We start from the raw sequence: 18,969 nt of genomic DNA, 5'->3' as shown, positions 1-18,969 counted from the left end.
AAACATATAGACAAATTAAATAGCAGCTTAGGCTGGGATGAACACTAGTCTCAACTTTGTTTTCCACGGTGTTAAATATCTATTGCACAAAAGGCCACAAATTGACATGTAGAAGCCAGCTGCACCGCCTATTATTTTAAATGACAACACGTTAAAGGGAAGACTAGAAGGGAAGACGATAATAAATTTCCTCTGGCAAATACCAATACATGTTTTCGTCTGTAGACACCTGTTTGTCTCTCTCCCTCTGCCCCCCACCCTCAAATCTTCATCAAAGAGCTCACTGGCAAATAGAGTGACTTACTCTGTAGCTTTTTAAAGCTACTGTCTGTAAAATTTTGTCTGTAACAGGAGAGCAGCTGTTGAATGTTTCAGCATTTAGCACCATGCATTAGTACAGTAATATATTTTAGTTGAGAAACTGAAGAGAAATGAAATAAAGCAAAAGGGGCTCAACAGGTGGTCCACAGGCCCGATCAAGTGCATCTTGCTATTCTGTCTGCCTCTTCGCTGATTGGACCCTTCTGTTTTGCTTTTGTTTTTTTATCGCAACATCCATCACTATAGTGATTGTTACCTCCTGCTGCTGCGGCTTTGCTGCCCTCTTCCAAATGGCGGGTGGAGTAAATACTTGCGATGATGTATGGCTAACACGCATCTCCGCAGTACAAATGCGGGGAAATCACAGGGTAGATGTTTTCAGCTCCCAGAAGTATGAAGCACATGTATCCTGCATGCACCCCAATATGATATTGGATTGGAGGAAAACGCAGCAATCCCAGGGATCTGCCTCATATGCCACAATTGCTATTAGCACACCGCATTGGTAGTGTAGTGCGTCTTTGCTAAATTCACCATTGTTTTCCTGTGCAATGTAAAGTTAAAACAGATGGAATATAAGTTGGCCACATGTTCTCAAAGCACCACACGTGCAACATGGCTTTTGTTTTCTTTCCTCAAACAAGAAGCCTTTCTAGCCCAAGCTTCTATCACAAGCTGTGCTTTTCTCCAAGTGTGGAAGAGTTTTTAAAGCATCTTGCAGTGCAATATAGAGATGGGTTTGAGAAAGGAAAATGTCTCCTTATTCTGAGGTCCTCTGCATCACAGCCCTATCCATCATCATCATCGTCATCTTCATCAATTCAGTTTATATCCTGCCTATATACAAAATATCCTAGGTGGCCCCTGACTTGCACATGGCCCTGAAAAATTGCTGTGCTGAAATGGATTGACACTATCCTACCCCTGGTTTTTTTGCTTATATTATATATTATATTATACACATTATGAAAGCAGGGAGTTCTGTAAAATCTTAAATTAGCCAGGTAAAACTTGAGATGATGATGATACGGATTCCAGAGTGGCAAACATAGGTATAAACAGTAAAAGAAAGAAGATTAAAAAAGCAAATTAAAATTGTTCAATTTAAAAACAAAGGAACCAGAAAAACAGTGGCTAGTCAGTTGAGGAAGTCTTCATGAAACAGAGTTGTTTTCAGGTGGCGTCAGAAGCAGCCTACTGTTGGCACCTGCCTGATCTCCAGGGGCAGAGAATTCCACAGGGAAGGGGCCACTACACTAAAGGCTCTTCTCCTGGGGGATTCTAATTGGGCCACGGTCCACATGGAACACCAGAAGCATGCCCCCCAACAACCACAGTGATCGGGCAGGTTGGTAATGGAGAAGATTATATCTAAGAATAATGTATTGGCTGTAGAGAGAGATGACTTTTTCATTACTGAGGGCCATTTCCATCATGAGCTTTGGAGACAACATAGTTTGTTTACATGTTTAATCCCTTTCCTGGCTCTTGCTTTGTGGGCACAACCTATCACTAAGAACATTCAGAAGTGATTTTTGCTTTTAACATGCCACGCCTGTCATAACAGGCGTGGCATGTATCCTTCTGTATCCCATAACACTGCCATTCCAGTTCTGCCTGCCTGCCTGCCCATATGTATTTTGTCAGTTACTTGCCTTGTTCTCCAAAAGCTCTGGTTCATTGTATTTTTTTTATTTATTATTTGTTTATTAAATTTATATCTCACCTTTCTGCTAAAATACTGCTCAAGGCAGCTAATAGTAAAATACATGGAAAATGTACAAAGTTACAATTAAAACATCAAAAACGTATGAAGTAAAGATCCACCCAATACAGTAAAACAATTAAAAATCAAAATCAAAGACATATAAACACAATAGAAAGAACTCACCAGATTAAAAAAACTATTCAGCAGCAAATCAGCTTAGATGACAAAAACCTGTCTGAATAAAAATACCTTTGCCTATTGGCAGGCGGATAATGGAGGAGGCACTAGCCTGGCATCCCTTGGCAGGAAGTTCCAAAGTCTGGGAGCAGCCACTGAGAAGGCCTTCTCTCATGTTCCCATCAAGTGTTTCTCTGATAGTGGTGGGAAAGAGTGAAGGGTCTATCCTGAGGATCCTAAAACCCAGGCAGGTCCTATGGGAGAATGTAGTCTTTCAGATAGCCTGACAGCTTGCTCTAGAGCTCTGATCAACAACCCATTTTTAACCAGGGTTATGTTTTGGACTGAGCAAAGCCTGGGGAGACCAGCAAAATTGGCTCTCTACCCATTGGCTGATTCCTATAGAAACCAAGATGCAAGGAAAAGGGTGCTTTAAACCTCTCACCCCAAGTGTAAACAACAATAGGGGCTTTAGCAATAGAGCCATTATTTTGGCATCTTAGGTCCCCCCCTTTACCTGTGTAAAGAAATGAACAACGAGTGATGATGTAGCTGATTATTAACATCCATTCCAATCTGGTGTCATGGACCAAGACACCAAACTTTTTCCCTCAAAGGATTCCAACCCCTCTCCAGAAGAAGAGGCTTCCGAGTTGACTGTTAACTGTAATCAAGTTAACTTGGTTACAGAAAGGTCTCACAAGGCTTCTACCTCCTCATGACTCAGTTCTCCAGGAAGACTCTAGGGACCTGGTCCCATATCCAGAGGAAGTTGCATTGCCATCTTCAGACTCTAGCCATGAAGACACCAGCATGCCACACCTGAACTCCTACTTAAGGCTCAGGTATGTTCTACTGCTTGTTGGAACAACATGCATACAAACACATTTGGCTTCCAGCTTCAGCAGCATTCTGAACTCTTCGTGGTGCTGTCCTATTTCTGTTGCTGCTTCCCTGAGAAACCTGATTTCCCCCAAATCCTGGTAAAGACCCAATTCATAGAGGAACCCTGAAACCCAGGCCTTCCCAGCATCAAAAGACAGTAAGCCCTTGGAGTGACACATTCAGAAAAGAATATCAGAGTCTTGGCCTGGTTTGGGGACAGGAATAACCTTGCTTGCCTTGATGGATGATCTATGTCAAGAACTAGACTGGGTGAGTGCATCCCTGTTGATTCTGCTGAACCTCTCAATGGCAAATGCTACCATTGATCATGGTATCCTTCTGGGACATTTGACTGATAATGGCCTTGAGGGCAGCGTTTTGCAGTTATTCAGGTCCTATTTGTCAGAAAGTTCTGGGGGACTATTGCTTGGTTTCAAGGTTGTTGGCACATGGGGTTCATCGGGGCTCTATGTTATAAAGGTCAACTGGAATTTTGGGGCTGGGTCTCATTGCTATGTTGATAACACCATCTCTCTCTTTTTTCAACTGATGCCAACATGCTCTACGTTGTGCCATTGAAAAGCTTCTGGAAACTACAGCTAGTGCAAAATGCAGCAGGCTGGCTGTTGGCTGATGTGTACTTTATAGATCATATATCACCAGTCTTGAACTAGCTACACTGGCTTCCACTTTGTTTTTGAGCCCAATTTAAGCTGCTGGGACCCAGATATCTGAAAGTGCCTTCTCCTTTATGATTTTGCCAGTAATGTGTGATCTTAATCAGAGGCCCTTATATATGTCCCACCACCAAGAGAGAGGCTGGGTTGTTACATAGATGAGACACCCTCCCTATGGAACTCCCTGTAGAGAAGGTTGGTCCATCTCTACAGAATTTTAGACAGGCAGTAAAATCTGCACTATTTCACTAAGCCTTTCATGGATTTTCATATTGTTCTGGCTTGTTTTGAAGAATGTTTTATTTTGGCTTTTATTCTGCTGTGATTTCATTTCATTTGGCTTTAGTTTTACTCTGTTGTTATTTCATTTGGTTTAAATTGTACATCGCTTTGAGAGCCCTGGTAGGTTTATAAATTCTTTTAATAAAATTAATAATAAGAGAAATCTATAAGGGTAACGAGAAAGAGGGAGTTAAAGAGGCCTTTCCCTCTAGTTCAGCTTAGAAGAAAGTGGTTGGAATGTAAATGAAGGAAAGACCATGCTGGGAAATCGATGAGAAGTCTTTGGAAGCCAGGCTTGGCACTCTTCCCTCCAGGTGTGAGGGTGTACTCTTAATGTGCACAGTAACACACTGAAAATGGGTTGCGTTCAACCTGTTCAGAACACATTCACATGAATAAACAGTTTCTGTGATCGGGTTCATGCGAACAAACAATAGAGATGTGGACCCCTCTTTAAGGATGGCATATTCTGTCTTCCTTCTGACTTTTACTCCGCTCTCAAGGGACAGAACGTAAACTCAAAGAGTTTACTTAAACTGAAATAATGGTTCAAACTAAAAACTTAAACTGAAATAATGGTTCAAGCAAACATGGCTTCAGAGGTTGAGAACTGAGGTGGTTTACTTTCAGCTCTTTTTAAAATATGCAGAGAGTAAGAACTGTCATAGGTTGAGTCATGAAGGTTATAACCTGTGAAATCTGTACCTGTGAGCGCTAGGCTTTGTATTTGGGTAATCTAGTTACCTATGATCTGATTCCTCCATTGTCTGTGTTCGGACAACACAATAGTCAATGGTGGGTTAATAGTCAGCTCCACGGTTGATTATCGAGGGGTACCAGCGTCAAGTTGACTATTAGTCAACAGTGTGTTTGATTGACACATCCCCTGCCCTCTCTCCCACCCTCAGTCCTCCCGCTGGTATCCCATCAGCCATTACGAGTTCTACCAGCTGGACTAGAGTGGCAGCTGTTGCTTTAGTCGCTCTTGCCAGGGGACTCTGTAGTTGCTGAAAATAACCAACTGTGTGTGACGAAATAGTCTACGGTGCCCAACACATGACACAATAACTAATGGTTGTTCAAATAATCAACTCTGCACAGCACGGTTATTTCAGCTGAATAACCAACCATGGTGTGAAAAAGTCCCGACACAATAACCAACTGTTGTCTGTTTAACCCACGGTTGACTATTTAACCTACCATTAGTTATTGTGCTGTCTGAACCCAGTCACTGTGTTTTTGTTTGTTTAAATGAGGTAAAAAGTAGGGAGATTTTCAGAAAAAAACAAAATATAATATGAACAGGAAAACTATTTTTTCTCTAAATGGGGGAAGCTAAATTGACCAAAAATTATGTTTTATAAAATAAATAAAATAAACACATTGTAGAACAAAAAAAACCATCAAAAGAGAGTGTGCACAGAAGCATTGGGTTTCTGTTATCATATATCCCAGAACTGTAAGAAGGGAAAGAACTATGATCTGAAATAAGATTAAGGGGTTCTTTAAATAAATCTGGATTAGTACAGCAACATACCTGCTGTCTTTTTGGATGTAAGCAATAGACTAACCTGAGGATGTTTAAATGGCTCTGGCTTTTGAAAAATCCTGCTTTTCAAGCACCAGCCTTGGAATACTTTTGTGTTTGTGTGTGATTTTTTAAAGATTTAAAGATATTTTCTCAAAGTGCCCAAGAAAGTAGACCCTATAGCCTAAATGAACCAAACTAGAATTGTAGTGCTAATTTAATTCCATCAGTGAAAATAATCTTTATTTTGTTATAAGGTGTAGGCAACAAAAAGATTGTGAGTCTTGCCAACAGTTCTTTTCTGTGGCACTCTTTGTATATCTGATCTGAATGATTATTATCATTCTTGAAAGGGAACAAATTTAAGTGTATTAGTGATAGATGCTCCAAATTTGGGATTTCTTAAAATCAAAGGGTAGCAGTAGCCTGATACTGGGTTACTCACAAAAGCCACCGTCTATTGAAAGGGACAGAGGGGAAATAGGGTTGTTTCATTTGATCTGTCGGTTCTGCATCATTTATGATGACTATTTCTTGTGTATAAGAACTCCCTGTCCATTTTTTCTGTATAAGAATTTCAGGTCTCATATCTCCTATGATGTTGGGCCATTTCTACTATCTCCAATTTAGAACTGCCACCTACAATATTTAATTTACTGGGCAGCCATTGCTCTCACATTCCTAATCTTTTTTTTAACTTCTTCAGGAAGAGGTAGAAGGATAGGGAGTTCTGAATTTGTTTTACTTGAGCTTTCTGAACAAAACATCTCAACCTGTTCACACAAACGAACATATACAGTTTGAACTTATGAACTCTCTGTGGTTTGAATGAATGCTAACACCGAGTGCTGAGATGCATATATTTCCTGCTCCTTTTTGCTTATTATTGAATGGTGGTTTTGATCTCTGACCAAAGTACTAAGCTTAGAGACTGGAGAAACTTCTGGTCTTCCAGGAGTGCCATTGTAGCACCAGTTTTAAGGCTGGAGAATACAGCAGGAATTGACCCAGTGTCCGAGATATTGGCATGTGCAAGGCCAGATAACATCATTCCCCTATTTCTTGTGTACAGTATCTGATGGTCAGAGGCATGCACTTGAGCACTGCATCCATCTGTCATGACTAAACTCTATTGAGTTGTACTCTCTATGAACTTCCCTAATCTATTTTAAAAGCCATTTTAATGTTTTATGTTGTTGCAGCACATTGGGTTGACTTGGTGGGCTTTCTATTATGATCTATTTCCTAAGTAGTTGCAGCCAACCTATGAGTGTGCATGTATTGTTATGATTATTTGTCCCCAGTGTGCATTACCTTGCACTTACTAGCAATGAATTTTATTTGCTGATATATTTTGTCTAATCATCCTGTATGGAGAGATCCCCTTGTATATCTTTGTGTCTGTTTTGAGCTTTTATTATTCTGTATACGTTGGTGTCTGCAAACTGTTAGCGGCTTATTCACTCTCCTCTCCAGATATGTTATGAATAAAGTAAGTAATGCAGATTTATATAATACTTCCATTGTTGACTACTCTCTATTAAAGAAGTACCGATTTATTCCTGCCCAATTACTTTCACAGTTGTACCTTTTAAATTCCTGATCTTTTAAAAGCGTTGAATACTTTGGCAGTAAGGGAGAGATTTTGTGTCCGTATTTACCATTCCATTACAGATATATCTATTTATAATTAACTTTATATATAGTGAGAAACTTGCACAGTTCAATATGGTTTTAAGTAGGAAATTGACAACTGGTTAATTTCTTGTGGTGATAATGGATATGGTCTGTTGTGTTGAGCTGGAAGAACCCTGGGATTGAGGTGTCTTGAGTGGCAGAAATTTGGCAGCTTGACCTTGAAACATGAAAGACTTGAATTTATTCCCACCAACTTGTTTGGAGCAATGACATTGACGGCCATTGACTATTGTCTCCCAGGGCTTTTCCATATGATTTAAAACAAAAACCAGTCCCTCCCATGTTTAGCTGTAGCAGTATACTCTAGAGTCTAGAAAATATACTTAATGACATAGCTGTGTTAGACATAGTCCCTGTATAATGGATGCACTTTTTCTGTTTGTAAAACAAGGAGAACTGTGTGACAACTATCATTGGTAAATTAGACTTGTGCTATTGGGTATTTCCTGGCTTGTGTGATGAATTGATACTTATAGATAAAACCAAGGAAGGCAAAGGATTTCTTTACCCGATCTGTTGTTTGGCCTGGGATTAGTTAATGTTCTGAATTCACTTCAGTCTCTGACTTGTTTATACATTCAGGGGTGAATTAGAGGTTGAATGACTTGAAAGAAGGACCACAACCCTTGGCAAAATCAGGGGTCCTTAATTCACCTTTCTTTTATTACTGTTTGACGGATCAGCTGAAGTTATCGATGGAGGATGGAGTTTTAAATTCAGTAGAGAAATACAGCAACCTGTGAATAACCTAAGAAGAAAATTGGCCTGGTGTGGAATATTACATCTTCGAAAATTTGGGGAGGTGCCATAGCTTAGTGGTAGAGCATGTGTCTTGAATGCAGAAGGTCCCAGTTTTGATCCCTGGCATCTCCAGGTAGGGCAGAAGAAACTCATGCCTGAAACCTTGGAGAGCTGCGGCCAGTTAGTGTTGACAATATTGGACTAGATGGACCAATGGTCTGACTCAGTTTAAGTTAGCATCCTATGTTTCTAACTTAATAAGCTGGAATATTATATGTATGGGCCCTTTGCTTGTGCAGTTGAGCTGTTCCTTCTCTTCTCCACATGGTAATAAACCAGTGAGTCTTCAATTAACCAGTTTACAATTTCATCCAAACTTGGAAACCATGTTGAATAGCTTTGGAACAAAACAGGATGTTAAACTATGGTTTGAAGGAAACAACAATTAATTGAAGACTTCTAGGATTAATTGTAGCATGCTGAGGTGGAAGGAAGGGGCTGCATTTACAGGCTCTTTTATGGTTCAGTTTAATAAACTGAGATATGATAATTTGAACCAGACCGTGAGTTTGAAACAATCTTTGACCACCCCTCCCCCTTTTTAGGTGTGGGTGTTTGCAGGATGACAACAGCGAGACAGCAAGGTCTTCCTTTATGAACTCTTGCTTAAGTTTATGATGCTTCTCTGGCTAATTACTGTGATTTGCCAACACTGTGCACTGTTTCACATTGATTTCCTCTATGCTAACATATACTCTTGGATTAGACCATAGGATGGTCTAAGCAGGCACGCAGATCCTGCTCTCCAATACACTCTGGTCTAATTTTTGAATTTCCCAGATATGCTAGATATCTGGACTATTTGACCATCCCCAAGTACCGACATGCTTTTACAAGGGCTAGATTTAACTGCCTTACTTCTGCAATCTTGGAAGGGCGTTATCAGGGCATCCCATATGAGGACCGCTTGTGTCCCTGTGGTGACAAGGTAGTCGAAACACTAGACCATGTTTTTTTCCAATGTAGCTTCCACAGGGAGGAGAGAAATAGATTTCTTGGTCCTCTTATGAGAAAATGCCCTGGAAGGACACCCAAACAGCATTTGGAATATTTTCTGGCAGGTACAAACAAGTTAACAACAGAGTTAGTGGCTAAGTTCCTCCTCTCCATACAAAGGAATCGCAAATTGATCTCATCTTAATTGTAACTTCTATCCCATGCTGCTGTTGCTTATCTTTTGTACTAGGGGTCCTAACTATGCCTATATATTTTAAATATGTGTATGTTTTAAATAACTCTTTTAGCCTGTTCGTATAATGAACAAATGACTGATTTTATGGTTTTAAATTAATGATTGTTGGTATAGTTTCTATTGGGTCTGTGACCACATAAAATGTATGTATGTATGTATGTATGTAACTCCGTGCTCAGGGTGAAAGAGATTTGAGGCTCCTGCCTTCAATGGTCAGGGGCCAGAATATTTCATGTGCTAGTGGTCTTCAACCAGTCCAGACCCATGACCCACCTCGGATTCCCAACCTGCAGCATGGAACCCACTTTCCTAATTTTACTAACTATGCCTATATATTTTAAATATGTGTATGTTTTAAATAACTCTTTTAGCCTGTTCATATAATGAACAAATGACTGATTTTATGGTTTTAAATTAATGATTGTTGGTATTGTTTCTATTGGGTCTGTGACCGCATAATAAAAATCTAAGACCATAGGATGGAGAAATGGCTTATGAGTGACCTACCTATTCATTTGACCAGAAAAAAATTGCATAATGGTTAGAAGCCTAAAAAACAAGCAAATTTTCAGGTGACAACTCTGGACTATAAACACGAGTGCAATGCTAAATATTCTTTGGCAGCTTTGAAATGAAGTATTTATGGCTGGGGTGGGCAATTTGTGGCCCTCCATATGTTTTGGCCTATAACTCCCCATTTCCCCTCACCATTGGCTATGCTGGCAAGGGCTGATGGGGAATGTAGGGCAAAACATCTGGAGGGCCACAACTTGCCCACCCCTGAATAAAGGCAGAAATAAATTACAGGAAATATAAATTACAGAAACTTGTTCTCTGGGAGAAAGGAAGGGCTGATTAATCTTATTAATCTGTAGCAGTGCAGAGTGATTAATCTGTAGCAGTACATGTGAAAAATTAACCCTTTTAGCTCCACGCAGGAAAGTCTTGTTGGAAGTTCATTTCACTTCCATAGTCCACTTGCTCTGTATCATTGTTCATTCATATCATATGAAGTTATTTGGGGAAAAAGTTTGGACAGTTGAATAGAAATAGTTAAGGTTAGATATGACTGAGGGTACAGAAGCAAATATCTGTTATCTTCAGTAGCAAATAATGCTATTTCGAATGAGAATTCTTGGCATTAGGAGTTTTGTGGTTTAAAAAGGCATAGTTAAAATTCCTTTGGGGAGACAGGTAAAGGTGGTAGTGGGGGTATCCCCTGAAGCCTCAAGACAGAACAGTTATGCTGTTGCAGTTCTGTGCTCCCCAGCTAAGCAGGCATCTCAAACGGAGCCAGACGTCTCCTCTCAGTAACCAACTGTGTGTATTCTTGTTCTGCTGTTGGACTAGAAATAGCTGTTTGGAGCCTTGGTTTGTAAAAGAGACCACAGGCCCCCATTTTTTTAAACAGAGCCTTTTGAGTTGGTGGTGTATGTGTGTGTAAATAGAAGGGTGACCAAGCAGCCTGGTTACTTTGTCCCTGTGTTCCTCTCCAGATGTCAGCTGTGAATGGGTTCCCTCCATCTTTCTTTTTTTGTGGGGTGGGTGGGGGTTCTTTTCTTAAATCCATTGTTTATTGCTAGGGCAAGCTAAGAAATCTTGCAAGCCAGTTGAGTTTCAAAAACATTTTGGTTTTGTTTCCTTTGTGAGAAAAAGAGGAGGAAGCTGGATTGGCCTTTTTAAAACACACACCAAAGAACCTAAAATTCTACTTTCTATGTAAATACGCGCAAGCTGATTATAGGCTGGGGCACAAGCCAAGGTCTGGGCGAGCCTAAGGCTATTTTACATGAAAATGTGCAGCCTGACTGGCTCAGCGCGTCTAACTTAAGGCAGCTTCTCGATTAGCATGAGACTGGGTGGCTGCCTGCTTGCTTGCCTGCCCTTCAATAGCGCTTCACTGTACGCCAAGCGGAGAGGAGCAGCGGAGGCGAAACGAACAGGCGACGCACGCCGGCTTTTCGGAGAACCGAGCGGGCCGCCGCAGCTGCTTCGGATTCCGTTGGCCGCCCGGCTGCCCCAAGGCTGCGGGAGCTGGCCCGGCTGACAGGCGGACGTAGGCGGCGCGCATCGCGAGGCTGGGCAAAGGAGATTAACCTGGCAGGCGGCGAGGCGAGGCACAGCTGCAGGAGGGTGGAAGAGACGCGGGAGCCCCGGCCAGGATGACCCTCGGCCCTGAGCCCGGCGGCCGCGGTGCGGGGCTCGGCGGCCACCTGGAATGAGGACTCGGTCCTGCCCGTGCGGGGGAGGAGGAGGACGAGGAGGAGGAGGAGGAGGACGGCGGCGGCGAGAGGCGGCGGGTGCTGCTGCTGCTGCTGCTGCTGCGCGCGGGAGGAGCGGCCGGCTGGCTGCTGCAGCCATGATTTTTTAGGCTGCCTCGTTGATGTTTTGCTCGGATTCTGATAGGTTGGAGGCGGGAGGGGGAGCTCAGCTTTTGGCCGCGGCCAGCGCTCTCCTATGGCATTGCGGAGTGGATGCGTCCTCGCTTTGCTTCCTGCCGCCTGTCGGGTCAAAGCCAGAGGCCGTGTGCTGCGCCTCATTGGCTCGGGCCTTTTGTGTCCCGGCTCACAGTTGGCTAAGCCCTTCGGCGCTGAATCGAGCTATTGTTTTGGGACCCCGGAGCCTCCACGCTGCAGCGCTCGCCGCTCGCCCCCTCCCCCCTCCCTCGGGCTCCCGCCGCCGCCGCCGGCGCTGCCGCGACCCCCGCCTTAGAAGCCGCGCGATTTGCCTTCCCTCCACTCGCTGACTCTGGAAGTGCCAATGAAGGGGGATGCGTTGCGGGACGGGCGGCCCATTGGAGCTTGCAAAGGAACGGACCTGCCGGTTGCTGCTTGACGATGGACGAGGCGGTGGCAAAATGTGGCTTGCCGAGCCGAGCCGGGCTGTGCCTGTAAAGAGACGGATGTAAAACGGGGGCAAGGAGCGAGCCGCGAGGCCTGGCTCATGCCGCTGCTGCCGCTCCTGCTCGTGGTGGATTAGACTGCAGGTAGCCTCAAAATGAAGAAGACCCGGAGTACAACCTTACGGCGAGCCTGGCCTAGCTCGGATTTCTCTGACCGGGCTTCGGATCGCATGAGGTCCCGCAGCGAAAAGGACTACCGCCTGCACAAACACTTCCCACCAGCTTTCCTTTCCCAGGCATCACGGGGCTACATGACATCAGGTCTGTAACACGGCGTGTGTGTGTCTGTGTGTGCATGCACATCTGTCTGTTTGTTTCCAGGCTTGGTCTTGCATGTTTGTTTATCTCCCCTGTGCTGGGTAAAGGGGTTCTGACTGATTAGCATAGGTTGTGATGAATAATGCAATTTCTTTTAAAGCTCACATCCACCATTTTGTACCTCAGGAAGATTCACAGCAGGGCCTTCTCAATATGGTGTTTAAAGCCTTCGTGCCCCCCTCCCCCCTAAAATAAATGGAGAGAAATGGTCAAATCTGTATTTTCAACAAATCAAAATGCCTGGGAGCTGTGATTGTGGAAGCAGCCTCCACCTCCACCCCTGGACTCCTTGTGCTGAATAATGATTGCCAAACCAGATATTGTCTCCTAATCCAGCTAAATGCAATTATCTCAATAGGCATTTCTGCGTTTCATTTTCTAAACAAAACGTGTCACTGCCATTGTGGCCCTATGTGGCCCTTGCCTTCTTCCAGTTGACTGTTTTGTCTCTTGAAGTTGTTTTTGGTGATAAAAATGAGTATAAATGTAAACATTTGTGTGTAGGAGGGCAGAGTGTCTGTGGATGAGTATCACATGTGTACTATTCGTTGCTTCAGTGGAAGCTCCTTAGAAATAATGGACACTGCACCAACATGTTTGTGCATGCAAGGCAGGATAGGAGCACAAACAAAATGTTACACTAAAGTGTTAGAAGATTATAACAAGGGGAAACCTTCCTCTTGCAATCAAGAATTGTGGAAGGAAATGTCTCAAAAAAATTCCCTCTAAAGTAATGGCTGTATTTCATTCATCCTATCCTGATGGCTTTTAAAATCCAGACATTCAAGAGAGAATGGAAATAATATTTGAGAGAGTGGTATAGAGAAAGGCTTAATATCCTGGAAGTCTCCTTTGTTTGAATGCTTTGTTAGTGTGACAATGAGATATAATGTTTCATTGCCATGATGTCAAATATCCATTTATTATTGAGGTTTATTTTTCCTTATAAAGCTCACTTTATCTTAAAGAACTGACGATTTCTTGTACATAACTGCAAAGGTTATCCAGCTCCCTTCTTTCCCCCATCCCTGGTTTTAAGCCAAAGCTAGTGGTTGTCAGTAACTTACCTACTTAACTTGCTGCCTTTTTCTTACTAATAAATATGTCTTTCTAGCCAGCACTGGATTCCAATGCTTTAAGAATCTCTTGTGAGCATTCTTTTGTCTCAACAACCATAAACATAAAGGAGAAATATTTTATCGACACATTGTTTGAATAAGTTTTGATCAACAAGCTTTTCTGTTTCCACAGAAGCTATGCATTTAGAGAAATGGCAAGCGTAATTTATACATAAAGAACTTAAAAGCAGCTATTTCATCTGGAGTTTGGTTACTGCAGTACATTCAACAACCCTCCTATGACAAATCTGCCCTTGCTATATATACCTAGTGTCCATTATCGCTTAATGCAGGGTGTTTTGTTTTGTTTTAGCTTTGGTACATTTTAAATCAGAATAATTAGATCATGTTTAACTGTGTTGTCAATTAGCTTTGTACAGCTATATTAAGACCGTTGAAAAAGAACTATCTGGTTTCCTTGTTTTGTTGATAGAGTTATTTTTCAATGTATCTATTCCCCTAAGAATTTTGTAGCAGTTAATATGAAGCTATGAATATGAAGTAAACACACACAATATTCGCTTTGTATTCATAAAAGCAAAATCTTCAGAGTGATTGTATTATCCAGTCTGTGTCTCTGTGTGTAATATATATGAGCCTGTACCTGTTTGGGGGGTGGGACGCTGATTGTGTCAGAACATTGTAAAAGGAACGTTACATCCCTGAATATGCTGAAAGCAATGATCTACAGTGCAAGAAGGTATGGTGTGTATTGAGGGGTGAGTGGGGGGGCGGGTGGAGAGAAAGCAGGTGACAAATCCACTATGAGTAATACTCTATAATTGTTAGGAGTATAGCACAAGTATCACTTGAAACAAGAATGATGTAAAGCAAATCTAGCACGTGATACTGTACCTGGAAAAGTAATTTTGGGCTCATTGTGGGTTGACTTTTTTTTTAATGAACTCTGTCCTTTGCCTTTCCAAATATTGGTTTTGGGAGGAATGGGTACTGAATCTAAACACTTTGGCTATTTTAAAAGGAAGCTCTCTTCCTGACAGGAAATCTATAGGAAGTCTTCTTGCATAAAAGTTGCACTGACTGTGAATACAAATGCTTTCTTTGTCACTCTAAATGTTTTATAGGACAGAGAGCCTTGAAACACATGGCCTTTTCAGACCAGTGCATTCTGTTTGTCTGGTTGTTTAGGCTAATTACTAATAGTATTGTTGTGGTCTCTTTTAAATAAGTTCTACATTATTTGAGAGATGGAAGAAAGTGTTGCTTGTTTGAGGTTACTTGTTTGAGCCCAAGGATATTAAGGTATGCAAGCAAGCACGTTATTCCCCCCCCCCCCCGCAAAGTAATTATTATGCACTCTCAAGTCTTTGAGATGGGGCATCTTAGAAATCTAAGTTTATTAAACCAGGTCTCATTCAAATTTTCTTTTAACTTTTGTTGTTGCTAGAATGCATATACTAAGTGTTTCTGTAAGGGGGTACAAGAGTGCTGAATATACAAAAAACCCAACCCATCTAAGATATCTAATCTGATATGCTATGATTATTCAAATAACATCTCTATGGTAGTCTGTTTTTTAACTAGTCATTCACTAATAAATAATAATGTACCTGAAATTTGATTTATGGTAAGGAACATCTGTGCTTAATATAACATTATGAATATTCTTCAGAGTGGGCCACTCATAAGCAGTAGATGGTATTGGCAAAGCTGATAGCCCACTCATGAAGGAAACTTCGTGAGTAGTGAGATTTCCACTGTGAGACTGGATGTGGGTTATTGTGCTTTTTGATGCAGAATAATTTCCCAGTAGATGCCCTCTGCTACAATCCAGAGTTTCTTTAGCCTTTTGAGCAACCACAGGGTTCAGAGGCCACATAGAGTATCCATTGTTCATGACAAACTATAAATTTCCCATAGGAAAACTCACAAGCTTTTATGTGTTTGAAAGAAATCAAAACTATAACAATAAACATTTTTGACCTATGCATTTAGAGAGCTTTTGAATAGGCCTAGTCTAATAAATTTTGTAACTTGAAAATGAGGGAAATGGGTAGATATTATAATATTGATGAATTGTTGCAAACCAATGAAAAACAGTTGTACTAAAACAGCAAAGCTAATAGTATGCTGCTTATACTTCTGAAGAGCAGGCTAGGTTTAAAAAAACCCTCTCATCATCTATTATGTATTTGCACTTAATCATGTGTGTTGGAAACCTATTACTTAAATTTAGTGGAAGAAGTTGACTTCTAGTTAAAGCTTATGTGTGTGCTACATATATAACGAGAAACTGATTTAACAGGTTGAGATGCCTTATGAGCAGAAAATATTTGCATCCTCATGGAGCTGTTTTAAGAAAAGTTGTAGGGATTCTTGGCAGCCTATACATGTGTGTAGAAAACAGTCTATCTTCTTTTAAAGGGAACAGCTGAATGTTTAGAAGACGAGAGCTTGAATGAATGTCTTTCTGCAGTTGTCTACTACCAGAATTTTTATTGCTTTTTTTGTTGTTGTTTTAAAAAGCAAACTTAAAATGGTATTAGTAGTACCTAAATTTTGATTCTTGACTTTTCCCCATTGCTACACCAATCAGTTGTGTGGGGTTGTGAGGAAATATTTAAGGGACCAAATATAAGTCTTAATACAAAGCAAAAGCTTAATGTTGAGTATTAATTTTGTTAATGAACAAATAACCTACTTGTTTGTGTTGCATGAATACATTCAAATAGAAATCAGCCTTTCAGGTTCTACTTGCTGTTGATGTTGTTTTAAGTAGGAGCCTGATAGTGCTTTGAGGAAGAAATCCATACTCAACTTCTTAGTTCAAATTAAAGTAGATGATGGTTTGTGGTCAAATAAACCAATTAATAAACATAATGACCTGGTTCTCACAACATGGTAACCCATGGTGGGTTATCATTGTCAGTTGTTTCAAGATGGCTTGTCATGTTGTCCGAACCCAGAGTGCTTTTTTTCATTGTGGATTGTTTTCCACAAACAAGTCAACCTGAGAGCCATGTCTTGTTTTGGGGTTGTTCAGGGTAGCTTGTCATGATGTCCAAACCCAGCATGGCAACTCCATCCTGGGTTGTCGGAAACAGCTAGAGAATCACTTGGCAAGAGTGGCAAACACCCCTGCCACCACCATCCTCCCTCAACCCTTGTCAGTTTCTCCCACGCCATGCTCCTAAAAAGAGAGGAGAAAGGATACCAGAGAGTGTCTGAAATGCATTCACAACCTTCCCCCCCCCCCCGGGCTTGTGCAAGTGTACACTTTTGAAAGTCCACGGCTATGAAATTTATGTAATTTCCCCATTTTTGCCTTGGAATTTACATGTATGTACCAATCCCACTCACTGCTCTGCTTTGACATTTGCGTACATTTTCTGATCCCCCTCACTCCCTGTTCTGCATCTCCTTCACTACTCTGCAACATATATCTAACAATGGAAACCAGTGGAGGAAAGTGACAAGCATAAAGAGGCAGAGGAGCCAAAAGTGGCTGGCAGCTGCTGGAGAAGGAGCTTTTTCGGTGGGTGTAATTACTTCAGGAATAGGTGAAGAACCCCTTAAAAATGATTCTCTAACAAAGCAAGCACCAAAGTATAGGATGAACCTGACAAGAGGGGGATATGCTGGGCTAAATAATGTCCACTTGTGCAAAACCCCAAATACATATACATTTGTGAAAATGTTACCACATTCATAAAAGCTCAGAAAATTATATGCATTTGGCAATCTAGTGTGTGTGTGTGTGTGTGTGTGTGTGTGTGTGTGTGTGCTTATTTGAAGAATGGAACACATAGTGCTAATACATAGTTTATTTAATCCATGGTCTGTTCCCCTGTCCAAAGTTTGTCTGGCAGATGATAGAACAGACAGTGGTTTGTTTTCTCCATCTCTATCACCTGCTCCTTCCTTGCATCCCAATTGCCTTTTCTGCACTGTAGTACTGGGATGTAGAACAGCTGTTGTTGTTGTTTTACTACTCTTGCCTGCAATCTCTATAGCCTGGCAAAACAGCCCACTGTTCTGGGCTCACATGTAGTGACAACCCTTAGTTTAAATAACCCAGACTTCACAACGCAACAAACCAACCTGGTTTGCCCATAATTAAAAGGCATAGTTTAATTAACCATACTTTGTTTAACCATGAGATGTCATTATGTGTAAACCCAGAACTGTAGGTTAACTATGGGTTTTTAACCCTAAACAACCCACAGAGTGAACCTACGATTTATTTTTGGGTTGTGAACTGTGGGTTGTTTAAACTATGGGTTGTGATTGTGTGTGAATCCAGAATTATTCATGGGTTCTTTCTCTGGGCTACAGAAGCAGCAGGTAAGAGTGATAAAAAATTCAGCCTTTTTACATGCCAGTACTGCAGTGCCACAAGGACAGTTGGGATACAGGGAGGGAGCGGGCAAGGGACTGAGAAATTGTTTGATCATCTACCAGACAAACCTTGGGTAAGGCAACAAACGTTACATTACATGTGAACCAGGCCAATGTGTGGTCTCTTTCTGAGTTGTTCATGGTTAATTAATTATGGTTTGTTAGCACAGCTATGTTTACAATCACGGCAACCCAGAATTCAAGAACCCATGGGTTAAATAAGCCATGGGTTAGTGATATGTGTGAACCTGGTCTTTGGCTTGATAGATAGCACTCATTCAAGCATAACAGCAGCAAATCATGGATTAATTAACCGTATACTGCACATGATTTCAATATGCAACCTCAGATTGAACACTATGGGTTAACCTAAGAACTAATCATACATTAATCCATGAGCAGCAAGCAAACTATATATGGAGGTTGCATATTCAAAACACCAGCAACATGTAACCTGGCAAATCATGGGTTAATACTCCCATTTCGTACAAACCATATCAATCTGTATTGGAATTAATTTACCAAGTACTGTCATGTTACTGTCTTTGCCTTCCAATTCAATATTAAGATATTGTTTCCAACTTATGCTTATTATATATGATGTAATACTCAAAAAATTCTTGAAAATATTATTGATGTGGAGACTGTTAATTAACCTTCTGGCGTACTCTACATTGGAAATATATTTTATTGTGCATTACCATGGGATTCCACCTTTTTTACCCACTAATTTTGCAAAGATTTGGAAAAACTGTCCCTTCTAGAAATAAGTACAAATAAACCAAAACTTTTGAAAACCTGAACATCTAAAAGGATAGGAATTCGCCGTAATAGATTATCAGACCTTTGATACATGTACTATAGAATCCTCTGCATAATAGACAACTTGCTATTTCAAACGATGTGCAAGAACTTGTTGCAGAATAGATTTACGTCTCCGGAATTCCATTCCACTGGCACTACTAAGTGCCAATGTATTTATTTATTTATTTATTTATTACAT

At 41.2% G+C, this 18,969-nt stretch overlaps 1 protein-coding gene across 2 annotated transcripts in view; it reads left to right on the top strand.

Moving 5' to 3' along the window:
- Window positions 1-18,969, top strand: part of STOX2 (storkhead box 2) — a 149,406-nt gene that overhangs the window by 55,028 nt on the left and 75,409 nt on the right. Inside the window, exon 1 of one of the 2 annotated variants that reach the window (XM_063136307.1) lies at window positions 12,115-12,432. The exons of the other annotated variant lie outside the window; for it this stretch is intronic. Within the exon in view, the coding sequence (XP_062992377.1) occupies window positions 12,267-12,432 (166 nt within the window). The 5' untranslated portion in view covers window positions 12,115-12,266. Of the gene's footprint in view, window positions 1-12,114; window positions 12,433-18,969 lie in introns of those variants that run through there. 2 annotated transcript variants of the gene reach the window in all.

This window comes from Elgaria multicarinata, chromosome 10 (genome assembly GCF_023053635.1).
Source record: "Elgaria multicarinata webbii isolate HBS135686 ecotype San Diego chromosome 10, rElgMul1.1.pri, whole genome shotgun sequence".
Taxonomy (NCBI): domain Eukaryota; kingdom Metazoa; phylum Chordata; class Lepidosauria; order Squamata; family Anguidae; genus Elgaria; species Elgaria multicarinata.
This window is presented reverse-complemented; position numbering and strand designations above follow the sequence as displayed.